General features: G+C 43.2%; 1 protein-coding gene across 1 annotated transcript in view; it reads left to right on the forward strand.

Moving 5' to 3' along the window:
- The window catches only part of LOC147683721 (ceruloplasmin-like), a 427036-nt gene that overhangs the window by 194397 nt on the left and 206893 nt on the right, over nt 1-25746 (forward strand). Inside the window, exons 6-8 of the mRNA XM_086944094.1 lie at nt 5377-5545; nt 16668-16807; nt 21886-22032. Coding sequence (XP_086800220.1) covers nt 5377-5545; nt 16668-16807; nt 21886-22032 — 456 coding nt within the window. The remainder of the gene's footprint in view (nt 1-5376; nt 5546-16667; nt 16808-21885; nt 22033-25746) is intronic.

Genomic DNA, 25746 nt, shown 5'->3' on the forward strand with positions numbered 1-25746 from the left:
CGGCCCCTCTCTTCAAACCTGCCACGATCACTTCCGCCACCTCTCACCCCCGAATAACTGTTCCTCGACCTTCCACCTCCTCGACCACGCTGATTACATTGCTCACAAAGTACCGGACAATCTTCAGCCCAATGCCCAAACTCCTTACAATAGGCACATTGGTCCTCCGCTATATCCGTACGACCATACGACGCATTACTCCCTCCTCGTCTACCTCTATCATTCCCTCTAGATTGCGTTCCACGAACCTGTGCCAACATCACCTTCGTTTTCAATTCCTTCGCTTTCTTATCAACACTTTCTTTAGCCTCTAATTCCTGACGCTCAAAATACTGAGCCATAGTTAACAAAGACGCAGGGGTCGCCGTGGCCCAGGAACTTTCACTCGTCTTTAATCGTTTTGCAATCTCCGGTAGGAGATTAGCCACATACTTATCTACAAACAAATGCCTACCCGTATCATCTGTTAACGATTGACCACTGTAATCGTGAAACGCCTCTTCGAAACGTGTAAAGAAATCTGATACCGTTTCATCTAACTTTTGTTTGCACGAAGCTAGCATGGTTCAATCGATCTTTTTAGAGGGAACAAGCGTTTTTAGTTTAGTTAAGATAGCCGCTGGGAGGTCTAAAATCAAATCACATGGTTTACATGCAGGTTCCCTGTCTAAATCAGCCTGGTTTATTTCTTTCCACGTTCCCCCAAGCATTGTTTCATCATTAGTTTTACGAATCGACCTCCACATATCAGGCGGAAGAATTAACCCAAAAAAGAGATCTATATCAATAAGAGTCATAACACAGGAGGAAATGGCCCCCTCCACCCCTTCATAGAATGCGGCTGGATTTTTACGAAGATCGGGTAAGGAATTTTTTAACGCCATAACATCTGCTCTATTCCAGGGCGTATACACCCAATTATATATAAAGTACCCCTTCGCATCCTTCGATGTTTTATCCTCATCTGTACCGTCCCCTTTTGATGGAACATACAAAGGTGCAGCTTCACGCATAGGCATAACATGCACTTTAGAATTCTTATCTGAACCCCGGAGAGAACACTCCTTAGACTGCTCTGTTGGCCCCGGCACGGACTCCTTATCCTTTTTCTTTTCTTCCCGCAACCTGGACGTCTCATCCCGTAGCTTGATCAGTTGTTTGAAAAATGTATCGACATCTGCAAGAACAAATAGACCTTTATCCAGATTCTCACGATGAACCGACACAGCCTTAGGTTCTAAAGTCTCTGAATATTTACGAAATTTAGTAACAACTTCATCAGCAAGAGTATTCAAAAAACACATCAGTTCTCGTTCTGTCCATTTACCCCTCTCAGCAACAACGTCAGACACAGTTACATGATTTAAATTCAATTTACGGGCCCAACTACGCAGTTCCGCGGATCTCTCCGCAGATAACCTGACACTGGACTTATCCCCTTTTCCCGACTTATCCTGTCCTTCATCATCAGAATCTTCAGTCGGAGCCGTAGGAAGAACGTACGGAGGCGGTGATCGATCTAATAACGAAAAATCATCAATTTCATTATTAAGGACAGGATAAAGCGGTCGTCGAATAGGAAATTGACCGGTCGTTTGCAAATTACGTTCCCGTTCCTCCCTCTCTTTCTTTTCCTGTGCCTCCTTTTCCTCAAGCTGTAAAGCTTTATCTCGAGCAGCCTTGCGCTGCTCTTTGTCCGCCAATGCAACTTCACGCTTCATACGTTCACGCACCGCTTTCTCCCACATTTGTACACAATCAAACATATTCTGTCTAGACCTGCGCTGAAACAAACATTGCTCCACAAACTGAACCTTTCGTAAATCAAACGACCCATGTAGTGGCCATTGCAACTCGGGATCAGTTCTAGTGTATTTATGCCATAATTTACTGTACAGTATAGGGGGCAGGCCGAATTTCACATACATCTCACGGTTTGGAGTTCCTTCTGGGGGAGCCGGCTGTGATTCCGCTAACCTAATTGTGGTACCATTTCCAAAACAGCACATCCCTCGGAGCGTGCTTAAAACAGGCATGTTCAAAAAGTACCACGAAAGCGTGATACCATAAAAATGGCACTTACAGTACTTCACACAAGTGTGCCGCTCAGAATACAAACGAAATTAGAGAAACATCTCTACATGCCTGCCTATGTGAAGTGCACTACACATATAGGTTCAAAGTTCATAAAGTCAAAATTGTTAGCTAACTCAAATCATAGTCACAGTCATAGAACTTCAGTAAGCGTCCGTAGACTACCTTACCGATCACAAATCTTACCCAAATCTCAAAAGTCCAGATTCCAACTGCCAAGGTCTTTAATCGAATCAGCCAAATGGCACTATCCGGCAACGCAGACGATCAAGATCTCAGTCGGAGACCGGCGCCACCTGGAAGGTCAGATCAGAAGGAAAGGAAGAAAACACCGTGGGTGCCAAGACTCGGGTCACTCGTTGGCAGCGTACGCGTCCATGGCGAGTTTCCAATCCTTCGTCACGACCTCTCCTTCGGGCATCCGAGTCGACGATGAGTCCCTTCGTGGTCGCCAATTTGTGGTATTGGGTTCCCAAGGCCTACATGCTCCGCAGAAATACCCACTTACACCAAAGAACTGTTGGCACGGAAACTGAAAAGTACAAAAGACAAGTTTATTAAGACCCCATGGGGTGGTGGTACATTCCTACAGCACCCTTCGGCAATGCAAGAAGTATCACACCGAACACTGGTGCGAATCCTTCTTTTATACATTTTTACAGGTAATAAAAGATAGGCGGTACAAGGTTACAAAGCTTTATGTACATATATGGTCATTTTTGGAACACAGCCAACTCATGGGAGGGGTTACAACTCCACTGGTCAGTTTGGCGGAACATTCCTGAGGGGTGACTGGTCAGTTGGGACTGCGCATGTACAGGCTTGACCGTTACTAAAAAATAGCCTGTTGCTGGGCAAACTCGGATGGTCAGCGGCACGGACAAAGGACTAAAGGGCATGCTGACCACAAGGCCGCTCATTCCCAAAAATGGCCACCGTAACATACAAAATGGCGTTTTCTAATATGGCCAAGTTTAGGGAAATAACGTGTAGCGAAGCTAAGCGCTAACCCGGCCATCGTCAAATTACGACAGTATCCTTGGGAGGATACAAATGACGGCCTGGCTGTACTAAGAAGGGACTAACAAGCCTATAAATGAATCCGAAGGCAGCATTACAAAGGACAAAGCCACAAGACAATGAACAATGTGGGCGGGGATTCCCTCACGTACTGAACTACAGCAGATCTTCCCCAGAGCAGTGCTTGCGCGCTGACTCCAGGCTCGTCCTGAAAATGACAACAGACCAGGATTTATGCTTACATTCCAGACTACAAGTATGTCTGGGATGCCTGCATATAACTTAGTTATTGTGACCTGCGGAGAGAATTATTCTCATCCTCATGACGAGATGTTCAGCACTTCCAGGATAAGTCGACCTGATCACAGGAACAGCCACATAAGGCACATTTGACTGCAAGATGCACGTACATGTCTCAATAGACAGTTACCTAGGAAGCACTAGATCTCCGCAGTACAGCTGGTCACGAAAAGAAAGCATAAAGCCAGCCCTCTAGACACCTGTGCTCCTCTTCTCTCACCCTTGCACACCCCTCTGCATCCGTCACAGCTGCAGCAGAGGCCGCTCTTTCTCCTACATCGCTGCCACGAGCTGGAAGGACCTTCCTCTCAAGCTCCGTACAGCCCCCCCTCACTGGCAAACTTCAGAAAGAGACTCAGGACCTGGCTGTTCGATGGAGGCACAGCACCCAGATACCCTTAGGGGTGACAGTGTTGTGTTTTACAAATGCTGATTGATTGATTGTTCACTTCAGGGAGCCCTATCTAAATGGTGTAAAAATTGCTTCTTTACCATGAAAACTATTTGGGAAAAAAACCAAAAGTATGAAGAGTTTGTGATACTGAAAATAAATTGATAGCTAGTGTATTTATAGAATGTACGATGCATTTAGCTTGCATGCCTACATCACGCCGTTATTAGATCGAATACGTCATTAGTACGTATTCGTGCAGCACACCAGTCATTATAATGACTTGCCTTAGAGGGGCTCTGGACTTTGGAATAGGATCATTTACTATTCCAACTCCAGTCTGCATAGCAGTAGGGAAGGTGTTGGACTTTAAATCCAACAACATTCCACCAATGTGCTCCTTCTAAAGCAAGTCGTTGTAACGCCTTGCGTGCTAAACTAATGCATTCTAACGGTACGTTCGTTCTATTGCCGGCGTTGTGAAAGCATAGTATGATTCTGACTTCCTCCTAAAGGACGTTTCATGTATTTATGCAAATGTAGGATTGTTTTACATTCCTGCCCATTAAAGAATAAAGTGCAGTACGGGGCAATGGATCAATCTGCAACACGTGGTGGTACATTTATTCCTGTGGGTTTCCTTCTAGGTTTGGGGTTCACTTGTGAGTACCATGGAAATGATAAAGGATTGCACAGCTCTTCCTGGGAATCTGTAATATTTCCAATTTCCCAGGAGTAGTTCAAACATTGTGTTACTATTTACACATGCGGAACCGTACATTACGCACATTTACGTTTGCATAGGGGTAACACACAATAGTCTACTCGCATTTTTATTTTTTATTCTTTCAGCTGATTTTTTTTTCTCCAATGGACAACCCACTTCTCTTACTCCTCCGCCAATTTTGAGGTTGTTCTCTCCACTTTCAAGGCCACTATATTACATTTGCTCCTGCCCTTGCTAAGTGCACATCGAGAAGCATTTCCAGGGTACTAAATCGTCCGCAAAATGTTCAGAATACCAACAAATTTGCTAATTTGAGTATGTTTACTCACCTCTTTTGTGGGTAGCTCTACCCGTGAAGAGATTTACTCCCACCTGTTAAATGGCATCCTAAGTGTGTAATTTTACAGGCGAGCGAACTGAATTTTGGGGGTAAATACACGTTTTGTGAATACCAAACTACACTCTGGCTTTGTGAATTGGAGCCAATGTTTTTTGTTGCCACAGCACTACACACTGACCACTGCTGTGATAAATGGAGTAAAATAGCTTATCCTAACAAAGTTGCCAACTGCTGCTAAATAGCGCCTCAACAGGAAGTTTGTTAATGCAATATTTGCTGTTCTACTTAGAATGGAAACATACCAGTTTGCCAGTCAGCAGCCAATACTTTCTTGCCTAAGACAATGCATGGATCCCACTGCATGTACATTGATTTGTTATGGAACATGGGAACTTCTTCGATCACCTTGAAAATGCTTTTTCAACCCCCGGTGTTGCCCTATGTTTATCCAAATGTCTTCTTAAAACATACTTAAACTGATTTGTGTCTCCTTTTGCCATTCAGCTGGGATGCTAGCAATTTATGAAGTGAGAAATTGTACCAACTGTCCTAAAAAGATTGCAACGCAGCCACATGAAAGACATTACTACATAGCAGCTGAAGAAAGAATTTGGAACTATGGCCCAAGTGGAATAAATCAATTTACAGAAAAGCCCTTAGACGACCCTGGAAGGTACAGTATTTTATGTGTTTATGTGTATTAACTTCTGTTTGAATGGGCCTGAATTGGAAAGAAATGCCCATTGTCCCTTCTACTTTTTCTATGGAGTTAACCATAAGGTTCAGTGATGTTTCATCATTTTATAAACATAAAAAAGTAGACAACGCAGATCATCAATTTAAACCATAAGTCATATATGTACCATAGTACTCGCCCCCTAAATAAAAGTGATTTTGACATTCTGTCCATGCTTGGCCAAGTGGAAGAAGTGTAAATTGGCAGAAACTATATTGGAGCGTGCCTGCCAAATAATTGACCACTTGGCAGGAGTTAGCTGGTGGAGTCTTGAAATAAATGGCCATCAAATATCCTTACACAGGAAAAAGTGCTTCAATTGAAATGCAGGGAAAAAGAAATATCAATTAATTTAAATGGAGGGAATATCGACCATGGTTATACAAATCCGAGCTGGAGCTTACTGGTACCCCGTCCCTCTCGTCGGCCCCTTTAGCCGAAAACCTTTCTGTTCCCAGAGTTCTCAGAGTCCCAAGGGCCACTTCCCATCTGTCCCCCGTGCCCTGCTGCCTGCCTGTGCCAGACGTTGGGTACTCCCTCATTCTGTTATGCTCCCTTTACCCCTTTTCACATACCCGTCTCCCTTATCATTCTGCTGTCTCATTAAACGCCCGCCCCTTCTGTTATTCTAGTCCCAGGGAAGTATTTCAGGGAAGAGGCACGTGGATATCTGCAGCAACCACCTTCAGGTCGCAGTCGCCGACACAGCTTACCCACTCATGCACCCCCTTCTCCCGTCTCTTGCATTAAAGTGTGTGCACGGCTATGCTATTTACCCATTACTGCACCACAAATACTAGAAGGGTCAAAGGGAAGAAATTGGCACAGGAACATAGTGCCAATATCGGCAACATTCACCCGTTCTCATACAGCAACATACATAAGTAAACCACACGACACCTTCTTAGTGGAGAAATTTGCTGCAGGTTTATTTGCATAAACAATATGCCAACATGGTGGGTTATCTTACGGACGATCCCAGGACAGGCCCGTCCCTATGCCGCCTGCCCACCTGATGAGCCAAATTGCACAGTGGCCGTCGCCAAACAGTAATTACCAATCAGTGGACCGCCAGTCCACTCCCTTGCTCACGACCCCCCCAAAGGTGGGGGGAGCCTTCCAGGCAGCCCCCGGTTGCTCAGGCCCACAACTGCCCGTAGGACTAGCGGGGCGCCGTAGTTCTTACAGGAGACACGCTAAGACATCTCTGGGTATCCTTGGCTTAGCACCCTTGTTGTGCTGCTGCAGTATAGTACCCTTCTGTACCTTGCAGACTCTGGATCACCCTGTAACACCTCCACAGCTCTGGGGGTGGCCGCCGTCACTCCCAGGGCCCCCCACCCAAGCCGAAATTCCTATCTACCTCTTGTCGCTCCCAAGACCTCCCCAAGATCCAGCAGAAATAAGTCCATGCCTACCCCTGAGGGGTGAACCCCATCCGCCTACCAGCATCCAGTAGACTTGCCATGAAGTAACCCATGTCTGATGAAGCCAAATCCCCTTTGCTCTGTGAATTTACGCATGGCGCTGTTCACTCTTCTGCACGATATCTCCATGGCGTCTCCAGATCGGGCCCAATGCCAAACCGAGCGAGGTAAAATTTCCGACCACCACAGTTTGCATGCCCCCAGCTGAGTGCTCAAATGACACATGGTGTCTCTCATCACTTGTAGCAGTCCTCTCCTCCCCAGTGTAGTCAGGTCGTACACTCCCAGGTGTATGACCAGAATATGGGGAGGAGCGATCCCCCTCCCAAGTCTCTATTGTAGCTTCCTCATAAGCTTGTTCCAGCGCATACCCAGGTAACCTAGCCACGTTATCTCAGTGGCGGAGAAGTCATGCCGCCACTCTCTGATCTCTGCCCACCGTGCCACTCTGACGATGCTTGAATGGCCAATTATCCAGACCTTTGGTTCCTGATTAATCCGGAAACATGTGCCGATTGTGAAATGCTGTATCTGTTCAGGGAGTGAGAGAAGCTTTATCTGCTGCTGCCTGCTGATGTCCATACTGTACCTGTTCTGTGAGGAAGGGAAGCTTGCACTGCTGATCCTCTTGCTGTACAATATTTTGGGATGATCAGAAGCATGTGCCGATGTTGAAATGCTGTATCTGTTCAGTGAGTGAAAGAAAGTTTATCCACGGCTTGTGTCCATGCTGTACCTGTTTTGTGAGAGAGGGAAGCTTGCACTGTTGACCCTTGTGCTTCACAATATTTTGGGAAGATGAGAAGCATGTGCCGATGGTGAAATGCTGTATTTGTTCGGTAAGTGAGAAAAGCTTTATCCGCTGCTAATGTCCATGCTGTACCTGTTCTGTGAGGGAAGAAAGCTTGCACTCACCTAATCTCTGATAGAAGAAAGCTTGCAATACTGATTCTGTGCTGGTTATTTTCTATGGGAGAGGGCAACTGCCAGTTTTGGTGCCCATGACGTAAAGAAGGGAAGCTGACGTTGCTAAGGTAATGCTGTAACAGTGGGGATTGAGGAGTGAAGCTTGCACTTCTGAGATATGAAGGAAAGAAGTTTGCCTTGTGGATATCCAAGAAATGACAGAAAATCTTGATTTGTTGATGCCACTCCAATGCCTGTTCTATGAGGGAATGAAGTTTGCAAAGAGGATCCCCATGTGGTACCTGCTCCTTGATGGAGGGAGGTTCTTTGCACTAATGATGCTCATGGGCTACCTTTTCCGTCTGTGGAGTAAGCTTTCTATAAGGCTGCTTCTATTGTGCCTGTTCCTTGAGGGAGGCAAGTTTGCTGTACATATGCCCATGCTCTTGACTATGATGAGGGAAGCATACCCTGCTGATGCCATGCTGACCCTGATCTGCCAATGAGGAATCTCACACTGCAGATAATTATGCTGTGCCTGTTCCTTAAGCAAGGAAAGGTTGACAGTGGTGTAGCAAGGAAGAGGGGTGCAGGCCGCACCCGGCGGCACAAGTTTTGGTGGCGGCCGCCATGACGCCGTCACCCCATACCTGTGACCGTCACTGGCAACTGCCGAGGAAATCGCCAACACTCCCTCCGCTCTTACACACGGCAAAGGCAAGGGCCACCACGGGCGGCCAGAGGCCTACCTATGCTACTGAAGGTTGAAATGCTGGTGGCCCTGTTCTACCTGCTCTTCGCTTGAGAGACCCCAGTGCTGCTGATGCCCAAACTGTACCTGTTCTGATAGGAAGGTAGATTGCAGAGTACGTTCCCATGCACCTCTCTGTATGAATTACAATAAAAGGAGCTCTAACCACAGGCAGAGAGGACCAAGTCATCACTCAGGGACTTGCTTCTCCAAGGACTTCTGGCAACATATCAGAGGCAGCACAGCCCAATCTGTGAGCTGTGGAAGCCTGAGACCTGTTCAGCCTTGCTTCCATTATGCAACTACTGTAATGCACATCTCATTGCAGCAGGTTATTAGCAACTAGCATTTTAGAGCTGAGATGTGTAGGAGACTAGGTACATAAACATGTATCATGATTGCTTTATTCAATCTGCTTACTTTCCTTATGTTGGCCGTTGCCAATGTTTCCACTTTTTGCTAAACATGTTCTGAACAAGATTGTCATATCTTAATGATCTTTAATCAGGTCCACTAGAGTTATGGGGAAACAGAGGACCAAAAGATGTGCCTGGGTTGACAAAATTATACAGTAAGAAAATGCAAATTATGCCACCTAATGTGGCATTTTTCGTGGTAGTATTAGTTCGCTATTTTGTCATATTAACACATGATTGCATTGTCTGGGCACAGGTTTAACTTCATTAGTGCCAGATTTATACCCAAATATAGCAATCGGCACCTGAAAGGTGACCAGTTATGGATGGTTTGTAATTGCACGGCATCCATTGTGGAACTCTTTTAGTGTCTTTTGACCCACATGAGCAAGAAGTCTAAAAATTATGCATCATGTAATGGATTATGTGGCAAGTGAGATTAGACCATAACTATGTGGAAAATGTGCACAGCTGCAAAAATTCCAGTGATCCCACCTGTAGCATAAAATTCTACATGGCCCCTGTATGCGGTAGCTTGGTGAGTGGCCAAGCAGACTTCCCTAACTAGGCTGTGCGCTCTCTGGCAGGCCTGTTTTTCAGTCCCTGAATCAGCTCTTCCTCTGGCACAATCTGAAGGAGGGGGCTATGGATACCTGTCTCTTTCCACTGTTTCTCATGACTGGTAAAACTCCACAGTCTGGGCACCAAGAGGACTTGACCAGCACGATTGGCATACATCATATTCAAGCTAGCCTGGCTGATGAAGGCTGATTAGCCAGAAACCGGTCCCAGGATGCTTGTTTTCGGTCCAAGGAAGACATGGCTTGGCAGTTCGGGCTGGACTGTTCCCATGAGGCATGGGGTCTGACTGATTTACATATGGCCATGTTGGAACTGGGGTGGTGGAGTGAGCTAAAGAATGATGATGGATTTAACCTAGATCAGTTAACTGGGGTTGAGTGCTTGCAATGTTCAACACTCCGTCCGTTATCCCCTTTGGTTTTGCTTTGTTCGCCCTAAGTTGGCAGGGTATGCCCAGACGTGGGTCCCTTGCTCATTTTGCCGCTGGATTCAAGCTAGCCTGGCTGATGACGGCTGATTAGCCAGAAACCGGTCCCAGGATGCTTGTTTCCGGTCCAGGGAAGACATGGCTTGGCAATTCGAGCTGGACTGTTCCCATGATGCACAGGGTCAGACTGATTTGCATATGGCCATGTCGGAACTGGGGTGGGGTAGTGAGCTAAAGAATGATGATGGATTAAACCCAGATCAGTTGACTGGGGGTGACTGCTTGCAATGTTCAACTCTCCATCCATCATCCCTTTTGTGTTTGCTTCACATTGGCGGTTGTCATGATTACTAGTGGATTAACAAAGTTGCAGGGCCTCATTCTAAAGTTTGTTACTCGCCTGAAGACCCGAGGACTTTTGATGTTTAGGAAGTATTTCATCACACAGGACTCATTCAGCTTATCTTGGCTCTTTGGCTTGCATCCATGATCAAACCCTAATGCTCCCAATGAATGAATGAATGTTGGATTTATAGAGCGCGTGGTTACCCTGGGGCGTCCCAGCGCTGTACCACTGGGGAACCCGTCCTGGCTTTCCCTGTGAGCTGGTCCCTTTACTGGGCATCCCCAAGGTGCAGCCAGGCATCCCTGGCGGTGATGGGGCCGGAGTGGAGATTAAGCAAGCTATTGCTGAGAGTTGCAGCGTGGGACCCCAGGGTTAGAGTGGCACCAAGGCGAGATTTATCGGGCCCGCTGACATTGGTCCTGCACCCGGCCGCGTCGGGAATCGAACCCTGGTCCCGGGCCGACCTCTGCCTCCGGGTCTGCCACCTCTAACCATTGAGCCACACTTCTCCACTGACCAATGACCCTTAAATCACTTTGACAAGGTGTGTAATCACTTTCAGATAGAGGCCAACTATGCAGGGTGGTTTCTATAGTTCCTATATTACCCTATTTATGCTTCTCCTTTGTGGGATGTTCATTAGAATTGATAAACAGTGATCATCTGTGACGTTATGTAGGATTGCAGACCTCATTGACAGAGATAGAAAATCTCCATTTACAAACAAAAATGCCCCTCTAAAGCAGCGAATCCAACATGGGTCAAGGAGGGACAGTTCCATACCAGATTTTCAGTATTTTCTCTTAAAATACATTTACAAACAGTGAATCTCAATGGAAACAATATGGAACGCTAATGATTATCACAGGGGTCTACAAACCATTCTGGTAAAAGAGCTACTTATGGCCAATAAAAATCATTCTAAACTACTGAAATTATTTAGTGTTGTAGAGTGACAACATTAGACAAGACTACATTGGATGCCACCATATGCAAGATTGCCAGCAGTGATTACCTTAGTACACAAGGCACGGTCACCAGCAATAATGTGAAATAGGCTTTGTCAATATTGAATGCCTCCACTTGGATATTACATAGCAGACATTGCCCTAATGTCCCTGCCACTAATGTGATATTATTAGCAATAAGACGCCATCAACACTGTATGATTTATCACCCAAATATCAGCTTTAAATGTATTTTGGAAATTCAGTTGCTTTCCAATTTGGGTATACATATATTAAGTTAACTAAAAAGCCTATAATTAGGTTGGCTGGGCTGTTGGAGGCAAGCTACCTACAGGTAGCTGGAGAGCTACCAGTGGCTCATGAACTACTTGTAGGAGAAGCCTGGCATTAGCATGGCCAATTGGCAGGGGTCCGGCCCACTGGACCCTCTGTTGGGCACACCTGATTGAACAAACATATTTTCATATGTTAGTAAAAGTCTACATTTATACATCAAAAACCATGTAATATGGCCAGACAGTTTCCAAGAACATAGAGCTGAATTGTTGTCCAAATCTTTTTTAGTGTCTCCCTTGTAAAGGAGAAGCAAATAATGGAAACTATTTCCATAGACATAAGGCCTCACATAGTAGAAAAACAAAACAGTTTCATTTCAAAGAAGACAGGGGGATCCACAGCACCAAATTCCTGAATTATGGCAATTTATTCCTTTGTTTATATTTCCACTCCCTGTAAGCTGGATTCCTGAAAATAGAGCTTTCCATTATTTGATTTTTTTTAAAACAGAAAATGCTTTTTTTAGGAAACAATTTTTTGCTTCATGGTGTGAATATATCTTCATATTCCTCTGGAATCAAATCTGTCTTGTCTTCTAATAAATTAAATGTGCTGTTCCTTCACTTTGTGCTTATTTCTCTGGCTGTTTGCTACATATTAGTTTGTTTAAAAGTGGGAGCATCTCTGTGAGGATGGGTCTAATGAAAGAAAGATGTGTGGACAGCCATAACTAGGCTTCCTATGTACTACTTCCCTTCAGGGACTACAGAGAAGCTTCCTCTGTCTTGAATGGGTCAGTATTTAGAAAAGGCCATGGAGTGGCTTTGCCCAAACATGCAGTCTTTCTGGTGCTGCCACTGGCACCTTAAGAGGTCACTTAGATGCCTTCACATCCCTTTTCTCAATATTGGGATGAGTTCTTATCATTGAGACAGGTCTCCAACAATGAATGGGCTATGAGGACCTTGAGGACTAAACCTCAAGTGGGTATTGGTAAGACATCAAGAAGGCCCTTATCTTGATAGGGTCCTCAGCACCATAGTTTTCTAGTTGTTGAGAGAGTCTTCAATACTAGAGAACTAGGACTTCAAGAGGATCCTTAATGTTGACCACACAAAAGGGTATTATGTCAAAGGACATGATGTCCAAAGGCTTCAAGGACAGGATTGTGAACAACCAGCACAATGATGCGTTATGATACCAGAGGGTGTGTAATGGCCATAACAACAAAAGCCTGTAGTCCAGTGTGAGAAACTACCACCAGATAGCCATGTTCGTGGAGGCCTGGTCCATCCAGGCTTCCAAAAAAATGACACCAGAAATTCATGATATTAGTGGCTTATGTCACCTGGTGATGCAATTCAGGAAGACATAGGACCACATGAGATTTGAAGGGCCCTTAATGTAATCAGGGCCTTTGAGGGCATGAGTGCCCTTGAGGGGGTGATGGAGTTTAAAGTCATGAGATCCATGAAGTCATTATTTGCATGCCTTTGTGAATCTCTAGCACTCCATAATGTCAGTAGGGACCTGGGTCTCAAAAGACACCGTTATTTCAAAAGAATATCAGTTATCATGGCAAATGTTGCTGCGTGCCACATGGCACTCTGAAGGCAAGATCAAGCTATCTGCAGAACAATGCCTTTGCAATAGGACATGCAGTTTGAATGACATAAAGTGATGAGTTGTCTTGTGAGAAAGGAGTCTCAGGGTACAATCATGATCATCCTTAGGTATATCCAGCACGTCTGCCAGCTAAGCAAAATGTAATTAAATATTGTATAGCCTCTTACAGTGTAAAATTACATAAGTCTTCTATAAAAAGGAAACCATTATAGACCCCCCTGGTAAAGTAACAGCCCTATTTTTTGGCAGAAATTATCTTTAATTTAATTAATCCTCTTGTTATCTACACTTTTAACATAAAAAGGTAAGCTACAAACAAAAATCCCCTCAAATCTAGAAGAACTTGAATTGTATTGAACCAACACTAGGCCTAAAAGAAATCCCTAAACTGAACATATATTCTCCTGCTTTGTTCCTGGCTCACCTAAGCCAAAGGAGGATTTTAAATGAATCCTAAATTGGCTATGTACAAGCAAGTAGTTAAGATAGCAATCATTATTGTTTTATCTTTTCCACTGGTTTCCATCAGCTCTGTAACATATACAACCGCATGGTTAGCATCTCTTGCTTTCAAATAGAGTTTTTAGTAATTGTGTCCAATTTCAACATTTTGTACAGTGAAGCTTGATTCCTTCTGTGCTAATAGCTGAATATCATATGCCTTGTAGGTTCATTAAGTTAAAGATCCACCTTAAGCTACCATATGAGGTGTCAATTTAAATCGTTCTACATTAAGGGGTCGATTCCGATCTTGGAAAAAAACTGTCCGTATGATTCATATCCAGAGCCCTCTCCGTACGAACCGTAAACATGCTGTACGACCCGACGAGTACGATCTGGACCGGGGTATGAGGACGCGATTCGTACGGTCCAGGTCAGCTAAGGGCGATTCCTACGGAAAAGCACACAATCACATACACACCGTACGGTCCGTACACCCCATGGTCGCGGGGTACGGTGCATACCCCTATGATCATGGGGTCTATGCACCGTACCCCTGCGATCGCAGGGTGTACGCACCGTACACCAAGCGAACATGGGGTACGGTCCGTACACCCCATTATCGCAGGGGTACAGATCGTACACCCCATGATCGCAGGGGTATGCACCGTACCCTGCGATCATGGGGTGTACGCACCAAACCTGGGGGGGGGGGGTGTTCCGTACCTGTTTTGGGGCAAACTCTGCTCTTACGGCTGTTTCAGCTCCCGGGTTGTACGGTGCATACCTGACACGGATCATACTTGCTGGGTCGGAACAACCAGCCGCGAGCAGTACAGATGTCGCGTACAGCGGGTTCCGAGGGAGATTCGTACGGGGATTTGATTCTTGCAGGGTACGATTCGTACGGGAAAAACGCTCTGAACGGCTATTCGGAGCGTTTTTTCCCGAATCGGAATCGACCCCCAAGAGTCTGTCATATGGAATCAAGCTGTTTTCAAAGATGCCCTCAACATTTCCAATTGCCTTCTTCTTTGCTGCCATTTTTATGTCAGCCAGAGTTGACTACTCTTTCAGAAGAAACCTAGGGGCAAATTAGCAAAAACCTCCTTAAAAGTATTGCTGTTTTAGCGGCAGGAAACTGCTGCTAAAACGGCGATAATTGGCTTGCTAATATGCGTTATAGAATTTCAATAGAAGCCCAGGTTAGCTGTCCTGCACATCTAACCTGGGCTTCTATTGGAATTCTATAACGCATATTAGCAAGCCCATTATGGCTGTTTTAGCTGCAGTTTCCTGCTGCTAAAATGGCGATAATTTTAACCAGATTCTTGCTAATATGTCCCCTAGTTCCTAACAAATGTGATAAACTGGCTGAGCCAACTGCACAGGGAGTCAGAGTAGTCTGCAAACATATACAATTATCCAGGCTTGAGGCTATTATCTATGGGCTTGTTCTTCATCTTCGCCCCCTCTAGAATGACTATATGAGGCCTTGAGGGATATTTACAAAACCATTGGTACCACCTAATCAATGTTAGATAAAAAATATTCTCAGTTCCGTCACTTGGCGTGGTTTCCCAGTGTAGTGACACATCAACCTGTGCATTGCTTCTTGATTGGTATAACAAGATGATTGAACTAGCTGGACCTTGGCCCAGACGGGCGTTTCCTCTGCTAATACATTTTGCTGGAGAGATGCTCTTGACCTTTTCACCCCACCTTCATTTTTAAGTCTATCATTATCCTTGCAGTTGTGATGGAAATGAGAAACGAGGATTTGATAGATTGTTAAATTATGCCTTTATATAGTCAAATTATGCCTGTGATAAATGTTTGGTTGGGAAGGGTGGGAAAATGCTTGCTAGGGTTTAGTTAAATATTTAGCTAAAAAAGATATTTGCATACATTTTCTCACAATTTTTTTTCTCCAGACTTCTCTGACACGCTGCTGAAAATAAATTAGCAACTTGTTCTAAAGAAATATAATCCATTATAATTTTTGTCACTGTTGTTTCTTATCCCTGGTTCAGTAGTAGTGCAAACCCAAGAGGCTTTTATGTGAGTTTCATTTTGAATGCCTCTTCTAATGTCTTATTTGATTCTGAAAGAACCTCTGCGGCAAATCCTGTCAATAGAATGCATTTATTGTACAGAGCAGGGGCTGTTACATGAGCAACTTGTGCCTGTGTAAAAATTAGTTTGTACACATCCATTTGCACACATGCCGCATGTTTCCGCCATTTATACACCTAAGTGTATATAAAACAGTATCCCAAGGGCTAATTTATTTACACAGTGCTGTAACTGTTTGTATTTATTCATTCTGCCTTTCATAACTTTGAAAAATCATAAATTGATGCTTGTTTAGCACAATCATGAACAAATTAATTGACTCCTTGATTTTTCCTCTAGGATAATACTGTATAGATGTCCTTATTAGATACTGTTTATTGTTTCATTAAATCACACCCCTTGGGATACTGTTTTATATACACTTACCTATACCCCAATCCCAACTGGTTGATGGGTTTATACTCCTGTTCTAAGAACACATTTATACACCTAACCATCACTTTGCGCAAATTACATGATACCTAACCATCAATTTGCGCACATTACCTTATACATTAATGATTATTTTATGAAGTTGTACATATCTGAGAATATGACCGTAAATATTTTACCATATTGACATTTAAAATTCCAAAAACAATAACCTCCACAACATAATATTCATCTGACAAGGTCCACTGAAGCAGGTTCATGTCAATGGTATTGCTCTATTCCCACAACTTGCAAGCCATCTCTGAAATCGTTTTTATGTATGTTGTTTTTTCCATTTTGTTTTGTTCTTTAATGATAGTAACTTATTATAAAATACTGTTTACAGTGATTCTGCAAAATATTTTGAAAGAGATGAAAACAGAATTGGTGGTTCCTATAAAAAGGCTCTTTACGTTGAGTACACCGATGGTACTTTCACAAAACGCAAAGAAAGAACTCCTAAAGAAGAGCATCTTGGGAGTGCAGGTAATAGCGTTGAATATAATGTTTAATTATATTGATGAATATGCAAAATGTGTTCTAAATTCCATTTGAATATATAACTTAAGTCCTTGAGACTTAGGTGTTCGGCAAACAGGGAACAAATGGCATGCTATTTCTCAAATGGTGCAGCCCAATGTAGTAGCACAAAAAAATGGATGTGGGAGGATAACCCTGCAAAACGAATATATACTGTTACTACGTATGTGAATACATAGCATGCCATTACTATGCAGTCGTTACAACAACCGCGTTGTTACCACGTTTACAATTACATCACAAGTCATTATTACGACTTGCTTATAGGGGGCACGCTGGACTTAGGAATAGTATTATTTACTATTCCTACTCCAGTTTGTGCAACAGCAGGGAAGGTGCTGGATTCTAAATCCACCACCAGTGCACCCCCTCCAGCAAGTCGTAGTAATGACTTGCAAAGTCATTGTATGTGTGGTAACAACGCGGTCGTCGTAACAACTGTGTTGTAATGCTACCGCGTTGTGAAGACATCGTTGTAAACACTGTTTCCCCTGCAAAACCCTTTTTGAAAGCATATAATGTTCCTGGAACATCTAGGAGACCTCTATATTTCTACAGAAGACCCTATATTTCTTTTTCCAAAGAACTGAGTCAGATTGGAGTGAAATTTAAAAACATTAGGATGGTGGGTGCTCCCACTATTGCCTACAATATAAAACTGTAAAATCTGTTCATAGAGAAAGTTTGCACAAACTTGTGTTCTAACATCAATGTTGCACCGAGCATTGAAATGACCAGTTATGACCAGTTGATGATCAAGCTAAATATCCACCATTGATTCTAGCTGTCCTAAGGCATTGGTAGGTGCTGAAACCCCAAGTCCTTTGGAGGAAGGCAAACCAAGTTAACCATTAGTGTCAGGGTTAAGATAGTAACCCACACAACCCATTAATAAGAGCATCTTCGGTGTCTTCAATAGTGGTTCTACCAGAGTACACATTAGTGACGTGTGGCATGGTCTCTCAATGGACCGAGTGTTCAATTATGTACATTTGCTTCAGATATATGATTCCGTAGCCCTAAAATAGTAAAAAGTCTAGCTCATTTTATAATCAGCCTTGCAAGTGTGGATCAATTGACAGTGAAACACAATGTTACTTGGCGGCTGCTAGAAGTCCAGCTAGTGCTTGAATTCCTTCTCTGGCCCACCCCAAGTTGCTCTGGTGATATACAAACTTATAGGGACAGACAGTGGCTGTAAATTATTTAACTTATCTGTCCCTCTCTTAATCAATACTTTTCCTTATGAGGACTAGGGCAAAAGGGCATCTGGATCCTTGGCTGCTCATTCTACCACAGGCCCACGATTTCTTATTAGAAGCAAATGAGTGACAAGGAAAAGTGTCCTTGTAGTGATCTAATGAGGATTCTTAACACAATTCAAGTCTTCTTTTCAATAGCATTGTCTTACATACATGTTCCTGAACAGCTTCCGTGGATAAGGCATTTTGCAAGTTAAACTGATTGTAATAGCTAAACATGAGATAGCTGGAGATCTCACAGGGAAATCTTTGAGAATGTTGGCTCCAGGACATTTTGCACCTCAAATGCACTAATGACACTAAAGACATTAGAGTCTCCTTCAGTTTCGATCGTTTTTAGAAAAAACAGCACGTAACAAATACTAACTTGACCAGGTGGCTTGATTTTGATCTCATCAATAGTTGATGATATTCTACTGGTGTTTAAATCAAAGAACGAACATACAACATCTGGGCCTGGGTAATCTGCAGGAGAGGACGAAAGAGACATAACACGTTGACTTAAATATAGCTGGGAATGGCGAGGAAAACTCAGCAAGCCTGACTAGTTCCCTAAAATCTAGTACCAACCCTCAAAATGGGGAGAAAATAAGGCACTGAAGAAAGCAATTAACAGGACCCTTAGCTATTCTTTCTCAACGCTACTACAGTACAATTGCCAACAACAAGAGCAGTAGAATAATTTAAGAGTGAATTAGATTATTACTAATGGAAGAAATTTGAGCTTGACTCTAGGAAAACTAAAATAAAAAAGACAATCTTGAGACAAGAGCCTGTTGTGCCTATCCTAAAATGTTTGAGCTTGTTAAAAAAAACAGGGGCGCACCACTGGAAATTATAGAGGAACTCTGGATAGTTAACTAATAGGAAACAGTAATTCATGTGACGCAATTATGATGCTATTGTATAGATAATCAATCGTGTGTGCAATTAATGAAGCATATGCTGACAAATAACAAGAAAGAGGAAAATAAAAATGATACAATAAAAGCAAAAACTCATTTTTTGGAAGTACATACTGTGCTGATAATATTTTACCTGTAAATACATTTAGTCAATATATTACATCAATCATAAAACGGTGAATTTTGAAGGGTGCTAGTAGGGCTTAGTGTGCAAAGTGTTCCACATCAGTTGGTGGGGGTAGGGTCAATAAAAGAAAAGGACACATATGACCCTCAATATCAGTCTTGTTGTGCGTGAAAGAAGTTTGGGGCAAGAGGTACGACAATTACGTTATGCGCGTTGCAAATTGCGATTTTCTTTTACCCACAAAACGGAATGTACTAATTTATCTTAGATACATTTAGCGGTTCCCAGTGGGGTCGCAAATGACCTGCCTCATCAATATTCACGAGGCAGGTCGCAATTTGCCACCCATTGGGAATGGACAAGAACACATGGATGGTAACTTGCTGGGGACAGCAGACCACCATGTATGTGCTTTCTTTTTAAATAAAGCAATGCCAAAGGGGATGATGGACGGAGTGGTTGAGCAAATCAAACACTCACCCCCAGTCAACTGATCAGAGTTTAATCCATCATCATTCTTTAGCTCACTCCACCACCCCAGTTCAGACAATGCCATATGCAAATCAGTCTGACCCTGTGCCTCATGGGAACAGTCCAGCCCGTACTGCCAAGACATGTCTTCCCTGGACCAAAAACAAGTATCCTGGGACCGGTTTTGGATTCATAATCCTCATCAGCCAGGCTATCTTGAATCCAGTGGTAGAGTGAGCAAGGGACCCACGTCTGGGCATACCCTGCCAACTCAGGGTGAACAAAGCGATACCAAAGTGGATAATGGACGGAGTGCTTGAGCAAATCAAACACTCACCCCCAGTCAACAGAACCTGGCTGATGAGGGTTGTGAACTGAAACCGGTCCCAGGATGCTAGCTTCCGGTCCAGGGTAGACATGGCTTGGCAGTTCGGGCTGGACTTTTCCTATGAGGCACAGGGTCAGACTGATTTGCATATGGCCATGTCTGAACTGGGGTGGTGGAGTGAGCTAAAGAATGACAATGGATTAAACCCAGATCAGTTGACTGGGGGTGAGTATTTGATTTGCTCAAACGCTCCATCCATCATCCCCTTTGGTATCGCCTTCTTTTCAAATAAAGCAACTTTCTTTTTTCAAATGCAGCCCATTTTCCTTAAAGGAAAACAGGATGTGTTTAAAAGAAAAAAATGAAAATGTTTCTTTACCCTTTTTAAGGGCAGGCAGTGGTCCACTGCCTGCTCTTAAAACATATTTTAGCATACATTCACAAAGGGAAAGGGGTCCCCTGGGAACCCTTTCCCTTTTGCGATTAACTTACCATCTACGTGAAGTAGGTGGAAACTGAGATTGTTTTGCAACTGCATTTGTGGTTGCAAAATAATTGTTCATACGAGTGCGACTTGATGTTAGGAAGGGACGGCCTTGCCACGCCTGTTCCTAATAGCGACTAGCAAACCCAATATTGCCAGTTGGTAATAGATTACAGACTCTCAAAATAGGGTTTGTACATTCTACAACCCTTTTTAGCAATCGCAAACAGCCTGATTTTCAATTTGCGACAGCAAAAAATGGTTGTACATCTGGGCCTTCGTTTCTAGTAACAAACAGATCAAGAATAGGTCATTTATTGAATATATGGGAAAATGTCGACAGCATTTCAACTTGTGTAGATAAAAGTGCCATCATAAGAACAAATACATATTAGAGCCTGAAAGACAACTGGAAAGAATCAAGATACCAGTGAATTTCAGAGTAAAAGGAGAAAAATGTTATACCAAGGGTGATACAGAATTGCACTTACTTTGAGACTGGACCTAGGTCCCAAAGGTTCCAATTCAAAAAGGGGAACAGTGAAGGAACCAAGGTTTAATGGGGGACTACTGAACATATGCTCCAAGCATCTCCTTTTTACCTTCAGAGGAATTATGTCAGAGTTACTAGATGCAGGTCTAAAAATCACGCTATATTGAGAACTACTGCACTGAGAAGTATCAGAATCAGTTACATTGGTAGAATCAGTTATCAGATTCGTAGAAGCAAAAATTAAAAGTATTGTATGAGTGTCTCCATTCAGTTTTAGGTATCACCATGACATCAATAGAACAAGTAAGGACATGTAAAGTATGGGAATGATTTTGATTTAGCGAGGAAAAACATCCTGAGATGAATTCAGAAACAGAAAGCATACAATATACCACTTTCCACTTATAGGCATATTTAATTTCTCGTGTGTAACTAGCTCTTTACTGTAAGAGGGTGACTCCTCTTTCTGAAAAAATTATAAAGGGACTTGTGGTATAAGAAACACCCCTCGTCAAATTTACCTACCTATTAACGTACGGGAAAAAGTGATTAAGAAACATCATTTAAAAATATAAAAACAGTCATCAACTGAAATTTAAATTCAAATTTTCTAAAATGAACATTCTTTAGTGCAGTCCTTGGGTTGACCGAGTTATTTTGCCGATATTAGCGGCTTTCACTATGACTCTTCTGTCCGTCCCCAAAAACAATTATATCTATTTTGCAGAGTGTACAAAAAAATAAATTGAATTCTGAAGTAAGAAAACAAGTGGATGATAGCACTCAAGCTACACTATCTTTTAGCACCAATTTGAAGTGTTGTGTCTGCATATGCAGTGTGTTGGCGTGTAGGTGTGGGTTTGTATGTTTAGCCGCAAGGCATGGATTACATGGAGTGATTTTCTACAAAGTTCTTGCATTAATGATAACAACACATTTTCTGTTTCATACTAGGTCCAGTGATCCGAGGAGAAGTGGGAGATGTCCTCATTGTGACTTTCATGAATAAGGCTGAGCATCCATTCAGTATCCACGCTCATGGTGTAAGCTACAACAAGAATAATGAAGGTGCTCTCTACAACACTAATATGAAACCCCAGGGTGAGTACATTTGCAGGCTTTTTAATTGGTAATTGACAAATATGAACTTGATAATGCTATACGATTACTTAAGTGAACACTCTTGGTGAAAAATTGAAGTTATTCATTCTCCTGAGTATTGGTCTTTAAAAACCTTGTGTTGGCCCAATTGAAGAAGAACAACACACAAGTTCATCTATGAAATGATTAAAAATACCTTATTTGCATACACAATGTCGACTGAATTAATGGATTATTATTTGTGAAACAATTTATAAGGATTACAACTAGTAGTGCAAGGTTATAAACCACATTGGCAAAAAACATTAATTATAATATTGTAAAAGCTCAATATAGGACGTGTCAAGCAAACCGGGGTTTCATGAAATAAACAGAAAAACAAATGTTGCACATATGGCCATAAATAGATAAAATTAAAAAAGAGCATTAGAATGAAAATGATGAAAAATGTACTTATTGAAAACGAATGCTTAGAGCTGAAACTTCTAGGCTTCTGCTCGGTTTAAGATATTTACCTGTCAGGTTGTATCGCTAGGTAGGCAGACAAATGGGGCACTTCTCAGGGTCCACCTATAAGGCCATTAAATACTTTTTTCCAATAAATAGCAACAAAACAGTGTAACAAATTGAACATTCTCTAGTAGAGGACTGATTTTTGATGTAAATGGCATTGTTCTCCACAGAGATGAAGAAATAGACAAATAACCTGCTCTCTGTGCTAACAAGCAAGATGCAAAACTGAGCTTCTCATAACATATAGTAGAGAAATTGATTCCCAACCAATTTTTAAGAAATCAATTAGGGTGAAGTTCAGATTAACCGGCACAAAGCCTCTTTCCCCCAGCTGCGCAGCCGATGAACTTATTCTAAAAGTTGAGCACTGGTGGTTATCACTCAGTAAAGATTTAAGGGAATCTTACAGTGAGTGAGACTCGATTACGTAGTAGAAATAAAAAAACAGGTGTCCAGAATAAAAAAAAAACTAGAGGTGTTTAAGCAAGTCATCAGCCACTTTCTCATGGCTGGCTTTCAAAATACTTCAACAAATGAGCTGGAACTTTTTTAACAGAAAAGAGCTTGAAGAATACGTTTATCATGAACTTTTATCATGTTATTGATTAGCCATTACCTATGAATTAGCGAAAATTATTGTATAGTAAAAGCAAATCTTCTGCTTAAATATTCAGCTTAACTTTAAAGACCACTCTTGTTGCCAAGCACCAAATACCCAATTTTAATATGTGTTTTTTTTTTAAATTTGCTAAATTATCATTTGAGACGGAAGTTATTGAAAGAATTTCCTTGGTTTTGGATCTGCAAATTTGAGTCAAAGAGCTAATTGATTTTAATATAGGCTAAAATAATTATTGTATAAAACTGGATGGGTAACAAATTACCAGTTGTTGAAAAATTAATTTGAGAAATTCTAGACTTGTGCATGCAAAAGCATGTAGAAGAGACGCAAACTTCTCTTTGAAGCCGTCAGGGACAGCTTTCTGGAACTAAATGCAAACTACTTCTTTATTAATTTCCCTATATGTGGTACTTCACTCGTGTTGGACTTGGCCCTCTCCGCATGTTCATTCCCGAACCTTTTGCCTTCACCCTTCTGTTTTCTAAACCCTTTTTGTTGGCTTTTAGGACTCTGCACATGTTACCACTGCTAACCAGTGCTAAAGTGCTTGTGCTCTCTCATTTAAAAACACCAAAATAGGCTTGCACCCAATTGGCGCTTTTAATTTACTTGTAAGTCCCAAGTAAAATTGTACTACATGTACCCAGGGCCTGTAAATAAAATGCTATTATTGGGCCTGCAGCACTTATTGTGCCACCCACTTAAATAGCACTTTTTAAACTTCTCAGGCCTGCCATTGTAGCATGAGTGTGCAGTTTTAAGCTGCCATTTTAACTTGGCAAAATAAGCCTTTTAACAGGCCTAAACATTTCTTTTTCATATATGTAAGTTACCCCCTGAAGTAGGACCCACACAGCCCAGAGGGCTGACTGTGCTGTATTTAAAAAGTTGGTCATGTACTTTAAATTTTACATGTCCTGGTAGTAAAACACTACTAACTTCGTGTTTTCCTACTCTGAGGCCTACTTCTCCCATAGGACAACCTTGGGTCTGAGAAATTTTAACTGAAAATTCTCAATAAGGATCAAGTTGGATTTTAAGTTACAATTTTAATAAAGAACAATTTTAGAACATTGGCATTATCCACCTCTAACTATTTGAAGCCTGCAGCCTGATTGTAGTTGACAGTTGGACTTTGTTTATTCCTCCAAGACTGCGACACAATAGACGGATTAGGTGTGCCTGGCTGGGCCATCAACTGGCTGGATTGATGGTCCAGCCCTCACACAAAGGTCTTATCACCACTGCATTGTTCATATAGCCAGCTTGGAGCAGGAGAGGCAGGCAACTTCAAGGACATCAAAGGGAATTCTTTAGAATCTTCTCCCACTTCCCAAAAAACCCCAGATATAATTAGTGGACCCTCATTCCCAACTCGTCAGTACACTCGTCAGTACACTCCTGGACCTGTGCATTTTACAGAAGAAGGATTGCTGTGCTGCTTTGCTGCCTTAAGCATTGCCATTCTTCTGCCCTGCCACATTGCTGCTCTGCTGCCTTCTGCCCTGCTTATTGAGAAGGAAGATTGGACCTGCAGGGGCATGGCAAGGCTACATGGCTGATTACACAGCCTTCCGTCAGCTCCCACCAAGGAGTAAATTATCCTGCTGTATCCTGAGCCATCCCAGCATATGGGCTTCTGAATAGCTCTGGGGACTGTTTTGCATGCATGGTGGAATAGTTCAGTCCTCGGATTTCGATGACATTGTCCCTGCTGCCCGACTGAATATTTGAGCCCTAGGAGGGCCTTTGTACTGAGCAGCTTGCAAAAGGCGCTGTGGGTGCTGGCCTTAGGCAATCCAGACACAGTTTCTTCCTGCAGAGCCCAGGGGGCTGTGGTGACCTGCTCCAGTGCAGCATCCTGACTGGTGTTGTGGATGGCCAGAGGTGGCGATGGATGGATTGGACGACCAGAGCCTTAAAAAATAGAGAAGCCCAGCTGTTGGATCCTGCAGGTGGTGCCATCATAATGCAGTGAGAGGCCTGGGATCAGAGCCTGTTGGAGGCTTGCTGAGAGGTGCTCCCCTTCCCCCTCACCGAGGCTCCTGTTGGTCGAGTGGTTCTTTGGCCTGTTGGCACCACATGAGCGGGCCCTTGGACTGCGGGCGGGGCTTCGGTGTTGCTGAGACATGCCCTGGCCTCCTGGGTCCACTGCTCCTACCTGTGCCTTCTCTGCTCCTCACTCTGTTGCTGTGAGAATTTGATGCAGCTGAGGTGGAGCGTGCTGGGGGGGCTGCCACGGGGGCAGATCTGATCAGTGCCCTGGCAATTGGTACTCTGCACTGGAGGGTCCTGGTGGGCTGGCTAGTACCTTGCTACCCCTACTCCTCCCGCGTTTTCACAGGTGAGGGGTATCAAGATCCCTGCTGCCATAGCCAGTGTGGCTTCTGGGACCTGGGGCCGCTTGGGGCTGACCTGAAACTGCATGGCGCCGGCCCAATTGGCTGTGAATTTTTTGATTAGTGTCTGTGGGTCTTGGTCGTCCATTATTGACCTGATGGTGTGTTGACACGGCTGGAGGGCCCCTGGTGGTGCCTATATCATCCGGGGTTGTATGATTGGGGTGACCCTGCTGTCTC

This window comes from Lissotriton vulgaris, chromosome 11 (assembly GCF_964263255.1).
Source record: "Lissotriton vulgaris chromosome 11, aLisVul1.2, whole genome shotgun sequence".
In the NCBI taxonomy this organism is placed as follows: Eukaryota; Metazoa; Chordata; class Amphibia; order Caudata; family Salamandridae; genus Lissotriton; species Lissotriton vulgaris.